The sequence below is a fragment of the Eptesicus fuscus genome, chromosome 13 (assembly GCF_027574615.1).
Source record: "Eptesicus fuscus isolate TK198812 chromosome 13, DD_ASM_mEF_20220401, whole genome shotgun sequence".
Classification (NCBI taxonomy): Eukaryota; Metazoa; Chordata; class Mammalia; order Chiroptera; family Vespertilionidae; genus Eptesicus; species Eptesicus fuscus.
In genome coordinates, this window is record NC_072485.1 from 26925612 (window position 1) to 26938542 (window position 12931).

The following is a 12931-nucleotide window of genomic DNA, read 5'->3' on the forward strand; positions in this document are numbered from 1 at the left end:
CCTGGAAATGGATACTTGCACACATTTGTATTTGGATAAGGACGAGTAACTGAAGTGTAGGATTATGTAAGCCGTCTAGTGAGAACCTTGTCTGTGGTAAAGCCCAAGAACTCTTTCTGGGCTCCAGATTTTCATCTGTGTCATGGCATAAATAGTTTGTCTTGCTTTAGTGAGTATTGCAAAGAGAAAAACATATAGACATCACTACCCTCATATAACTGTTCAGAAGCCACTCACCAAACCATGCCCAGAAATTACCTGTTTCTAATTCTTCCCAGAAACATGGATCGCATCTTGCAAGTCTTCCAGAATGAACTCACCTGTTCCATCTGCAGGAACTACTTCATAGACCCCATCACCATAGACTGTGGGCACAGCTTTTGCAGGCCCTGTTTCTACCTCAGCTTGACAAACAGGTCAGTTCTTGCTCGATGCTCTGAATGCCAGAAAGAAATCCAGCAGAGAGACTTTCACACAAATGTCACTCTCAAGCAAATGGTTCTCACTGTCAGACAGGCCCGTCTGTGGCAATTCCTGCGCTCTAGGGACAACAGGTGTAGAATACACATGGAGGCAAAGCAGATCTTCTGTGAGGACCAGAGGAGCCTGCTCTGTTTACACTGCTCTACCTCCCAGGAGCATGGTGCTCACAGACACTGTTCAGTAGAAGAGGCGGCTGAGCAACACAGGGTAAGTGATGCCCTTTTGGACCCACTTCTGTAAAGTGGGTATGAAATTCCTGTGGGTCTGTGTCCTTGGGGATGGGATTACTCCATCCAGGTGTTCTTTCAGAATCTCTGCCCTGGAATTCCTTAGTGTGAAGCCTCCCAGATTTCACAAATATGTGATGTAAACAAGGCAACTCTTTGAATTTCTTGTTTTCAATGGCTCTGATTTATCACTCATTCTGTGGGCCCTCGCTCTATGAGGACTAAATGTTACATTGTCCTCTTCATTGGCTCTAATTGATTCTTGTTGTTCTTTTACAGGAGAAACTCCTCAAGACAATGTGCTCTTTATGGCAGAAATGTTGTGAAAATGATAGAAACCTGATTGTGGAATCTTTGACAACCAGATCTTGGAAGGTTGGTATTTGCATTTCTCCAACCTGCAGCATGAACTTGGGGTGGTTGGATGAATGACTTTAAAATAGGAACTTCCTCTGACACTATAGTGTTCTTTGGGATTCAATATGGGAAGGGTGATCAACAGGAAAAGGGTGTTTTCCCTCCATAGATAGATAGTTGGGCTCTTATTCAGCGCTTCTAATAAAATGACAGCTGCCACACAAAGCATGCTGGTTTGTTCCCAGGTTTAACAATATTTACCACTTTTGTACCAACAACCACAACAGACTGGGCCATTTCACAGAGTGCCATATGTAGAGGGAGGGGGTAAATACTGGGCCTAGGAGATGTTTGGCAGCAATTGAAAATTCAAGTGAAGCATCTGAGGCAGTATAAACATTAATGTGGGAAAGTAGTATTTGAAAACTAATTGAAAATTTCAGGAAGAAAGAACATTGTCCTCAATCCAGGGAAACCCTGAACTTATCCAAGTCATTAACTTTGAATCTATATATATAAAAGCCTAAGCAACCAACTGACCATAGGACCCATAGACCGGTCACTATGATGTGCACTGACCACCAGGAGGCAGATGCTCCACACTGGATCTACCCGATGGTGTTCAGTGCACTTCCACAGCCAACCCCCCACAGCCCGATAACCTCCTGTGGTTTTCCTCCTGGCAGGCTGGCCCACCTGATTAGCCCCAATTGGGGAGGAAGCCAGCCAGTCAACATCCCATGGCCCCTCCTTTTAAATGGCCAGCCAACCTCCCACAGTTTCTCCCCCTGCCAGTAGGACAACATCCTGTGGACCCTACCCCCAAGTGGCCTACCACCTGCGGTTCCTAACCCTGGTTGGTCAGCCCCCCTCCATTGGCCTCATTGGCTCTTAGTCAGGGTTTCTCACAAAATGACAGCTGTCGCACAAAGCATGCTGGTTTGTTCCCAGGATTAACAACCAACCTCCCAGCAAACCTCCCACAGTCCCTTCTAATTGCAGGGCAACTCCCTCAATTGGCCCCAATCACCAGCCATGCCGAGGGACCCTACCCGTGCATGAATTCATGCACTGGGACTCTAGTAATATATATGATGTCTGAGGAGAAAATTGATGAGAGATGAGGGATTCATATAAAAATGCCAAATATAGATCCTGGTATCTAAATAGAAGGAGATGTTTCAACACGTTAGGGAAATATAAGAATAACAGATTTCCTCAATCTGGATGGTTATCTTGAAGGTGTGATATCTAATATGAATTTACTCAACACATATTTCATAAGCACCTTGTCTGTATCAAATAATAATCTAGAAAATAGAGCAGTAAGCAAAGTAGAAACTATCCTTGCTCTGATAAAGCTTACACTCTAAATCAAAGGGCAAATAGTCTATATATATATATATATATACATACACACATATATATGTATAACATATGAAGAGTGATAAGTTCTTTGTAGAATAATAAAGCAGTAAGGAGAAAGAGGAGTACAGGAGGGTAGGGACTGCAGATGAGGGTTTGAGTTCTAAATAGGATTGATCATCAGAGAAGACCTCACTGAAAATTTCACCTTATAAAAAATGATCTCTGAAGAGGACGGCAACTATAGGGGTATGTAGAGAGAGACTTCTAGATGGAGAAAAGAGCACATGCAAAGGTATTGCAGGCAGGTGTATTGGCGGCAGTTGAAAACCACAAAGATCTGAGGAGGCACCAGTGTGAATTAGGAAAAGAATGAAAGGAAATAAAATCAAAGAGATAATGGGAGTCAGATTGTAAATGAAACCTCTGTAGGATAGGATTAACCTGGATGAAATGCAAGGGATGAGCATATCAGTCTGAGGTCACAGCATGTAAAATGGGTTGAAGCAATCTGATCCAAATTTCAGAAATCAGGCTAAATAGAGGATCCCTAATCCAATTAATATAAATTTAAACTGCATGTTTTATGAATGAACTGTGTTGCCTTCTCACATCATTGGCTGGAATATAGAAATCACACATTTGTTTTCCTTTGTGCTTATCTTATCAAAGGATTCTTTATGAGTGAAGTGGATATAATTGGTTGATTAAAATATATGGAAAAGAGGAATGAGAACATGTGGATTCTGAGACTAGACAAGATTGAGGGTTAAAGGTTAAATATAATTGATCTTTATAAGGCAAAGAAGAATCCATGAGATTCAGTAGGAGATGAATGAAAGGGTTTATGTTTTTACTAAACATCTCCATGTCATTGCAGATTTATGTGATCTCAAAGGGGGAAGCAATCACAGCTGAATATGCTGAGTTGGCTCAAATTAACCATCCGGAAAAACATCAACATTTAGAGAGACTGCAAAGGGAAGGCAAGGAGATTTTTGACCAACTCAGGGAGAGTGAAGCCAGCATGGCACACAAGAGGCAGCTTTTAAGAGGAATGTATACAGAGCTGAAGGAAATGTGCCATAAACCAGATGTAGAGCTGCTCCTGGTAAGAACTCAGAAGTGGGGTGCTGAATGTTCACCTGCACAGGCATTTTTTCAACGGAAACCCACCTCCTCTTTTATGGCATTTGTTTCCAACAACCTATTTCCCTAGCCTCAGTTATTTTGTTGGGAGGGTATCGCTCCTCCAAGGAACCCCACAAACAAAAGATCCCTCCTACACTATCCATAAGAAATAAACCTCTGTGGGATGGTAAAAGAATCCTGAGGTAGATTCCCCCTCTAAAAGTCAATGATATATATTTGGCTTTGGGAAAAGGCACAAAAATGGTAGGGGATTTATTGATAATTGAGGCTAATTATAGGCATGGCAATATGGGGAGATTTAGGGATCTACACTTGCATTGCTGTCATTTTTGGGTGCACCCACATTGGAAATAGATAAGACGCTGGATTCTTAATCATGGTTACAGGAGCACACAGGGACTCCCCAGCCCTCTTCCCCCTTCACTGGCCCTTGGAGAGTCTCCAGGAATCAGTCTCCAGAAGAACATGAGTTTATGATAATATGGTAAACTGCGAAGAGAAAATAGATAGGTTTCCCAGGATGAAACAGAGTAACTGGGATATAACTTCTGGAACTATCTTAAAACTGCCCACCAGGGTTCTGGAGGAATGGAACAAAAATAAGAGAAAGAGCAAAAAATAAAAAAAAGAGAAAAAACTAAGTGAAAAAAATAATCTCCCATGGACCTAGTGGAAGAGTCATTGGTAAAAAGCACTAAACCTTTCTATTTTTCTCCATAGGATTTTGGAGACATATTGCAAAGGTGAGTCTGTACCTTGATACCAGCTGGTGCTCTTTCAGAGTTTTCACAGACATCAGGCAGGATATGCTACAGTGAAGGCAGCATTCATTGGGATCTTGATAGAATGTTTTCCTGTATCTATTTTCCCCTTCCCAACTCCATGTAAATGTCTGTTTTCATTACCATACTGAGTAATTTCATTCTTCAGTTTCAATGGACAAATAGAAAAAAAATCCAAAAAATTCCAAATAAAAAAGAATAAAGGAAATGCCCTCATTCCAAATTTCCCTTTTAGTTCTCAAAACCCTACATATATGAAGGGAAGGTGCTAAGTTTTCTGAGTGATGAGAAAGTCAAATACCTTAGAGGCAGAGCTAGTGGAATCTGGGGTGAGAGGGTAGAGGAAATACCCAGCAGTGAGAAAGCCCTGGTGATTTGTTGATTTATTCATAGCAGTTGACAGTCCTGAAAAACAGATGAAAAAAAATTTTAAGTATGAGAATGATGTGAGGCCCCTCGAACCCCTTGCCCCAGGAAGCAGATCGCCCTCCTGGGAAAAGTTTCACAGCCTCTATGTTGAGAGTGTGCACTAGGCCAACTAGTCTTCAGAGAACCCCATCATTTCCAGATGGGGAACATTTCCGTGGAATCCAGAATTTCCCTCTTGAATATCCTCAAGGACATAAGAGACTGAGGATCTTTACAAATTCCTGGACAATATGAGAAAGGGTTAGACTGAATTCTGGTTCAAATGGACTTTCCATTAGACTTGAAAATTAAGGAACTATGAAAAAGAATTACTTGGCAAAGTAATATATTTGGGTTTTCAAATTAATAGTTTTAAATAATTCTATTGAGGTATGTTATACCTAAAAAATAGTGGTTTTGTTTGTTGACTGTAAACACGGTAACTTCCTCTTCCTTCTTGCAGGAGTGAGGCAGTGTGTATGCACATGCCCCAGCCTGTGAAAGCAGAGCTCACTGCAGTGATCATCCCGGGGATGATTGCAAGGTTCAGCCCCTTCCACAGTAAGCGTAGGCCCATGGGCCATATTCATTATCTATCCTGTGTTATTAGGGCCATGCAGGTAATCTGCACTCTTTTATTAAGTGTGTTACTATTTTCAGACGTAAGTGGATCATTTGACTGTATAATCCTTTTGTAAGGGAACCTGTCTTTTCAGTCACATTTATAATACTAAGAGTGAAAGGTAGAGAAAAACAGAAATATGATTCAGACTCATAAATAGTGAGTTTCTTTTGGGTAAAGGAATGATGTCAGAAATGAACAGTTTAATAAATGGAACAATGTTCAGATTTAAGGTTAATTATTCAATTTTATGTATAAAACTGTACATTTATTCATATATAATTTTCAAATGCTAACAGCAGTTTTTTTGTGTGTGATATATAACATAGTGGATCATACTTGGTTTCTTTGTATTTTTTTTACAATGGTCATATAATGTAAAAATTTGAATTAGTCTGTGTTAACAGAAGATATATTTTTATAAACAACAAAATAAAAACACACCAAAATTCAGTTTACTAATAATCTGAAGAGGTAGATGTTAAATCTCCAAATGCTGATATCCCAGAGCCAGGACAGAAGACAGAGAGACTGGTGAAGGGTTTTGCAAACACCATTTTAAGAAACTACTAAAATGGGCATAAATTGGATTTTCATTAATTTATCGAGAGAAATGTTTGACTCATGGCAAATCTGCATATCCCTTCCATAATCAATGATTATGTTATTATTTAGAAGAAATGTGCTTCTGATTCTAATTTTTTACAATGGAAGACATTTCAAAGAATATTATGCATTGGCCATTTTGCTATGAAAAGTGAACTTGGAGACATGAGTCTTTTTGTTCTTAATCCTCACCCAAGGAGACATATACAACCTTATTTTTTATTGATTGAAGAGAGGCAGGGAGAGGAAGGGTGAGATAGAAACATCAATGATGAGATAGAATCATTGATGAACTGCCTCCTGCATGCCCCCTACTGGGGATCAAGCCCACAACCCAGGTGCCCTGACCAGCAATGGAACCCTGACCTCCTGGTTCATATGTTGACAGTCAAACACTGAGCCATATGGGCTGAGCTAAGGATATTTTTTCCATTAATTTTTAGAGAAAGTGGAAGGGAGGAAGGAAGAGAGAGAGAGAGAGAGAGAAAATATGAGAGAGAGGGACAACAATACCCAGACAGACACAGATGCAGGGGATGGAACCTGCAACCCAGGATGCGCCCTTGACTAGAATCAAACCCGTTATCCCAAGTGCCAGAGCCTACCCTCTACCCAGGGAGTCACACTGGCTTGGATGTGATGAGTCTTATATTTGACCCTAAACATTTGAATTTCAAAAAATGTTGAGTTGTCTGTCCTTAGGGATCTGTTTGTTCTGCACATGTATTGGTCATCTCGGTGCTTTATTAGATGTGACAACCAACATTGCTGTTGTAGTTGTGACCTCATAATAAAGTAACTTCTTGATAGAGCAATGTTTTCATCAGGACTTCTATTTGCAATGTGTCCACATGATTTTTTTTTTCTTTTTGCAGGGGCTATCACTGTGTCTCATGGAAGAGCTCACAATCATGAATTCCTAGAAGGAGATTTGATAAGCCCGAATATTGGATGGGGTGTTTATGGTGCACCATTACCCTTTCCAAAATCTGAGTGTTTTCTTTACTTGGGTGCTAGTATTTTTACTTATGGGAAACATTACTGGGAGTTAGAAGTGGGAGACACTTGGAATTGGGCTTTAGGAGTCTGCTGTGATGATTGGATAAAGAATAATATAAATCTCCATAAGGCATTCTATCTTCTTGGCTGTACTAAAAATGACATGCACCACAGTGTCTTCACCACCTCCCCACCTTTACTGCAATATGTGCCCAAACCTATTGGCCGAGTAGGGATATTCCTGGATTATGAAGGTGGAAGTGTGACCTTTGTAAACGTAGCACAAAGTTCCCTTATATGTAGAATCTCTTCTTGCTCTTTCTCTTTCACTCTCAGGGCTATCTTTTGTTGTTGTCACTCCCAACTAGAAATATATTAGGAATCTCCCTATATCCTGGGGGTTGCCAATATCTAAGGAAGCTCTTTTCCTGGTGCCCTATCAAATAAGACAAATATGTTATATGATTTTGTTTTTAATTTCCTTTTTTCCTGAATATCTATTAACTGTATTATTAAATATAATAACCTTCAAAACATATGTATTGGCTTGTGTTTTACTCAGTTTAGAAAAATCATCATTCATGAATCCTGGCATAAAATAAGTCCTCGGGTTGTTGCTTTATTTGTGAACTGTCATGAGGAAGTATAATTACAGATGACAGGGGTGTTTTCAGAGGCAAAACTCAATGCAATAGAGCAAGCATACATGGTTGTAGAGACACAATGGCAAAAATGTAAGACGCACACACATGCACACCAATAGCAATTTAGAAATAATTTTCTCATTTATCTTCAGCTAACTATAGTTTACATGTTGTCATCTCAGTTTAATAATCCATAGAGAAGTAACATTACTTAATGACCTGTGCTATGCGTTCCTTTGTAATTCTCACCACAGTGATACATACTTCAGTGTTATTCATATTCTCTATTAGGTGGAAATTCACAGGATAATCAGACCAGTACTCTCCTCATCTTCCTTAGTATCTCTGTCTAGAGCTACATTCATTCATACACCATACTGTCTACATGTTAAGTACATAATGCTATTATCATCATCTTCATAATCTCCATTTCATTCCCTGGCTTTTCCGCTATTAGTCTAGCTGTGAAGCCTTGTGTCATTTTCCCACACCTATAATATAATTCACCCTCTCTACAGCAATGATTAACCTGTTGATTCAACTCTTCAACAAATATTTAGTCTTAATTATTGCATTTTTAAAATTATATATAAATGCTATTTTTTTATTCAATATGATGGGAACCATCTACCAAATATGTCAGTTGTACGAAGACTCAAATTCAGAAAGATTGTATTTATATCATTATACATTTCACTGAAGATATGCTGTGGCTCTTCCCTTAAGTTTGAAATACTATCAGGTGAAAGAATGCATGTATGTTTATAAATGAAAAGCTTTTACTATATTTTAATTTTAATAGCTAATGGTGGTTTTCATAGGGTTCTATTATTACTATAAATGTTTTGTTTTTATAAGATATTATTTTGCTTAATTTATAATGTACAAATTGTGCTTTTATAAACAAAAAAAAACCCACACAAATAAACAGTATACACTAAAAGCTCTCAACTTTATTGTCACTGATGGTGTTTATTCATGTTTTGGTAAAGTCTTTATGCCAGAGTCATTAATCTATAAAAAGTACTGTGGGCCCTAGCTGGTTTTGCTCAGTGGATAGAGCATCGGCCTGTGGACTGAAGGGTCCCAGATTCGATTCTAGTCAAGGACACATGCCCAGGTTCCGGGATCGATCCCCAGTCGGGGGAGAGGCAGCAGATCAATGATTCTCATTGCTGTTTCTCTCTCCCTTCTTCTCTGAAATCAATAAAAATATTACAAAAATATAAAAAATAAAAAGTACTGTGGTACTTCAAGTCTCATTAAATTTCTAAAAGGAGTAATTTTAATGTGCAAAAACAAAATAATAAAAATAAGTGAAAGTTTGCCGATCAGTGTCAGTTTTTAATGGAAAGTTGATTTTTATACTATCTGTAAACACCAACACAGCCATCATAGATCTCCCCATCCACAGACAGCCTCTCAGTAATGTGAGGCCTTTTTCAGTAATCGGGTCCACCTCTGGCTGGGGCAGTGAAACCCTTAGCACCACCCAGTAGCAGGTGACAGTGCTGAGAAGAAAGGGACACACACACACCCGGGTTGACCCCTGGAGAATTTCCTGTGGTGGTTTTGCAGCCAGGAGCCATAGCCCCATGCCACCCAGAGACAGGAGTTGGAGGTGCCCAGTTGCCACTGAAGAACCCAGCAAAGGAACCTGAACTTCATTTCTCTATGGAGCTTCTGGTAGAGCTGGTGTGGGTAGGGTATAGGGGTTACCCTGAGGACAATCTGGTTGACATTGAACCCATTCCTCTGTCACCAGTCACCACCAAGAGTTTTGGTCCTTTTTCTAACCCTGATGTTTGCCTGTCCCATGCTGCTGGGGATCCATTCCCTCCACAGTCGCTGGCTGTGGCCATCCTGTCCTGCCTGCTGAGCTCTTCTGATCACTATGACTCCAACCCTGATGGTCCTTATTTTTTAAGGACACTGTTCCCATAAGAATGACAGATGCCTATAGATGGAGCTGCCCTGGCTGTTGATCCTGGTGAGCTGTAGTAGCCCTGTAAGCCCTCTCTCCGCTTCCTTGTGTCTGAGCTGTGTCCACCTCACCACTCTTCTTACTCAGTGCGTCTTTAGAAAACCTGCTCTGAGGCCTCAGCCTGCCAGAGCTGGACCATCTCCATCTGTAGCAGGACAGCCCAGTGGTAACTTCAAAACCTTATATCCGTATTATCTTACCCAGCAATGGCATCTATAGCAATCTTTCCAATAGATTTTTCACAAACAAGGTTATTCAGAAAATGATGCATTTTGTAGCATTTTTCAGTAGCTGAATAAATAAATTGGAAATAACTTAAATGTTCTGAAACCTGAGGTATCATTTCATAAAATATACCACACAGTATATACCTGAGATATGAAAATACCTTGTAATTACTGGTTTAGTCCATGATATTTTGTATGTTATAAATTAATACATTTTATTAGTATTCTAAAACAAATGACTCCAAATGACAAGCCAAACTAGTGACACAAAACTCTCAGTACTGAATGAAATTAAAAATAAAAACTCAATGATGTCAGTCAAGTTCACAGTGTGTGAATGATCTTGATCTTATTAATGGTCAAAATCTCATCTTATTACCAATACAATCAGAGGAGTTTGCTGGAGGCTAATACCAACAGTAGTTAGCATATCCATGTGATATTCAGCAAGGGTGAAAATCAGCATAATATTGCCAAGCTATTGGTTAAATGGCTCAAGGCAATTCCCTAACCCAGTGGTTGGCAAATGCGGCTCGCGAGCCACATGTGGCTGTTTGTCCCCTTGAATGTGGCTCTTCCAAAAAATACCATGTGCGGGCACACATGTACAGTATGATTGAAACTTCATGGCCCATGCGCAGAAGTCAGTTTTCGTCTCTCAAAAGAAATTTCAATCCTTGTATGCTGATATTTGGCTCTGTTGACTAATGAGTTTGCCAACCACTACCCTAACCTGATAATTCTTTTACTGTTTACTAATCTTTACCTTTGATATGCCTGTATGCATTCCTAAAGGGCAGATGTGTGTTCAAGAGAATAAAAGCAGCCAGGACCCAGGAGTATGGAGCTTCCCCACTAGAGGTAGGTTTCCAGCCTGGCCCCCTATGCCTTCTAAATTCATATTTCTTGTCTAGCGCATTCGTTTATGCATGGCCCCTTTTCCAGATCCTGAATCTTTGCTGCAAAAGGTTGGGGCAGGAGTTTCCTACTTAATAAAGAGGGAATATGCTAATTGACCCTCATGCCATTACAAAGATGGTGGCACCCACAGCCGATGAGGAGGGAATATGCTAATTGGCTGTCACCCCCTCAAAGATGGTGCCCACAGCCACAAGATGGCAGCACCCAGTTTCCTCAGCCCCGCCTCCAAAGTCCCCCAGCTCCTTTAGCCCCCTAGTCACACAGGGCTGGCCCAGGGTGCAGGCAAACCTCAATCGTGGCTGCCCAGCCGCCCAGGGCTGCCCGAGGCTCAGGTAACCAGGGCTGGCCAAGTCTTGCACTGCTGGCAGTGGCAGCAATAGAGGTGTGTTGGTACATTGCCTTCCCCTGATTGCTCAGTTACCTCCCGCCCCTGAGGGCTCTAGGACTGTGACAGGGGCAGGCTGTGCTGAGGGACTGCACCTCCAGTGCATGAATTTTCATGCACCGGTCCTCTAGTCTACATTAATTAAAGAGAAACATGCAAATCGACCATACCTCCGCTACACCCACCAACCAATCAGAGCGAGTATACAAATTAACCCATCAAAGATGGCAGGTAAATTTGCATACACAGGTGTGATGAGCAGTGCCATGGCTTGCCCCCGGAGGTCCGGGTCCATGGGGGAATGGGGGAGGCCGGGTGGGCAGCGCCAGACACCACCCACGGGGTCTGGGTCCATCACAGGCCCCAGGAGGGGCAGTGAGCCCACCTAGCCACACCCACGGGGCCCTTAGAACATTGCTGCCCCAGGGAGGAGTGACCAGCCTGCCTAGTCACTCCAGTGGGGCCATGGGAACAATGCTGCCCTGGGAGGAGCGGCTGGGCCTGCTTAGCCATTCCCGTGGGGCCCCGGGAACATCACAGGCATGGGGTTGCTGAGACCCAGACAGGGCCTCTGACCACAGATTCACAGCTTCTTGGAGACAGACTCTACCAGGCCGCCCAGAGGCCATGTGGCTGGGCCACAGGGTGCCTGTTCAAGATGTGACACAGAGAGGAGGTGCAGGAGGAAATCCAGAGAATGGGATGTGGGGGTTCAAGAATCACTTCCTTTGGGCTTTGTCCTTCTTGGTCTGGGTTCTTTTCTTTTGGGTTTGGAGCCCAAGCACTGCAGGGGAGAGGGATGGATGAAGGCCGAATGTGGAAGAAGAGGCACGAGGCCCGGCTGCGGGGCTGCCTGATGGGTGGCTGCAGGGCGAGTGCCACAGCTTTGGCAAAGCGGCTGGCCAGGGGGCGGGTGTTCCAAGGGGCGCCGAGCAGCGCCTCACCATCCCTCTATGAGGCACCCCACACAGGCGCTGCCTTCGCCAGCAGGCTCTGGGCGACATCTGCAAATGCTACTGCAACCTCTAGCATTCTGGGCAAAGAACTGACCCTGTGCCCCTCTGGGTACCAGGCTTGCTGGGAGTGTGCTGTCACCAATGCCATAGATCAAAGGCAAAAACCTGGAGAGGCGGGGTGCACCAGAGGGGGCTCAGGCTGGGGCAGGGGAACGGTGGGCAGGGATCTGCCTCACCTGCAGAGAGAGAGGTTCTGCAGTGGCCCCAAGACACAGGTGGGCCCGTCCAGGCATCAAGGGGCATTGAAGGACCCACAGCCCTGAGGCGGGGGTTGAGTGGCTGTGACACCTCAGGGTGGGGTGCCACACTGCAGGGTACCAGACTGACTGGAGTGATTCAGAGAAGCTCCCAGTGCTAACCGGCCTCGCCCAGGTGGACTTCGCACTTCAGAGGCAGCAACTCCTGCTCCTGCCTTGACCCAAAAGCAAACCTGCACCGCCCTTCCCCTTGTCAAAGCATGCCTAGGTAGTGAGTGCGAAACCTACCCCCTGCTCCGGAGAAGGGGTGGCAGTAAAGGATATGGGCAGGGGACTGGGGAGAGGAAAGATTGTGGAGCGTCTGCAATGAAGAAGTGCTTGAGAAAGAGGCTCGGAAGCCTGATGGAAAGGTTTGTTCTGTTTGCCCAGAGGCTGCCCCTTAGGAAGGGCAGAGAGCATGGCTCAGAGGGCTCCCTGTGCGCTCAGTCAAGTTCCACAGCCAACTGGAATTGGACTCAATTTCCTGGTGTGTAAAATGGATTAAGCGTGTCCCAGT

At 43.0% G+C, this 12931-nt stretch overlaps 1 protein-coding gene across 1 annotated transcript; it reads left to right on the plus strand.

The window, feature by feature from the left end:
- Window positions 1-282: 282 nt before the first annotated feature.
- On the plus strand, window positions 283-6925 carry LOC103292979 (putative tripartite motif-containing protein 49B). The gene is made up of 6 exons (XM_054725112.1): window positions 283-690; window positions 990-1085; window positions 3313-3543; window positions 4305-4327; window positions 5238-5394; window positions 6878-6925. The coding sequence occupies exons 1-6, from the start codon at window positions 283-285 to the stop codon at window positions 6923-6925; spliced, it is 963 nt and encodes a 320-aa protein (XP_054581087.1).
- The last annotated feature ends 6006 nt before the right edge of the window (window positions 6926-12931 follow it).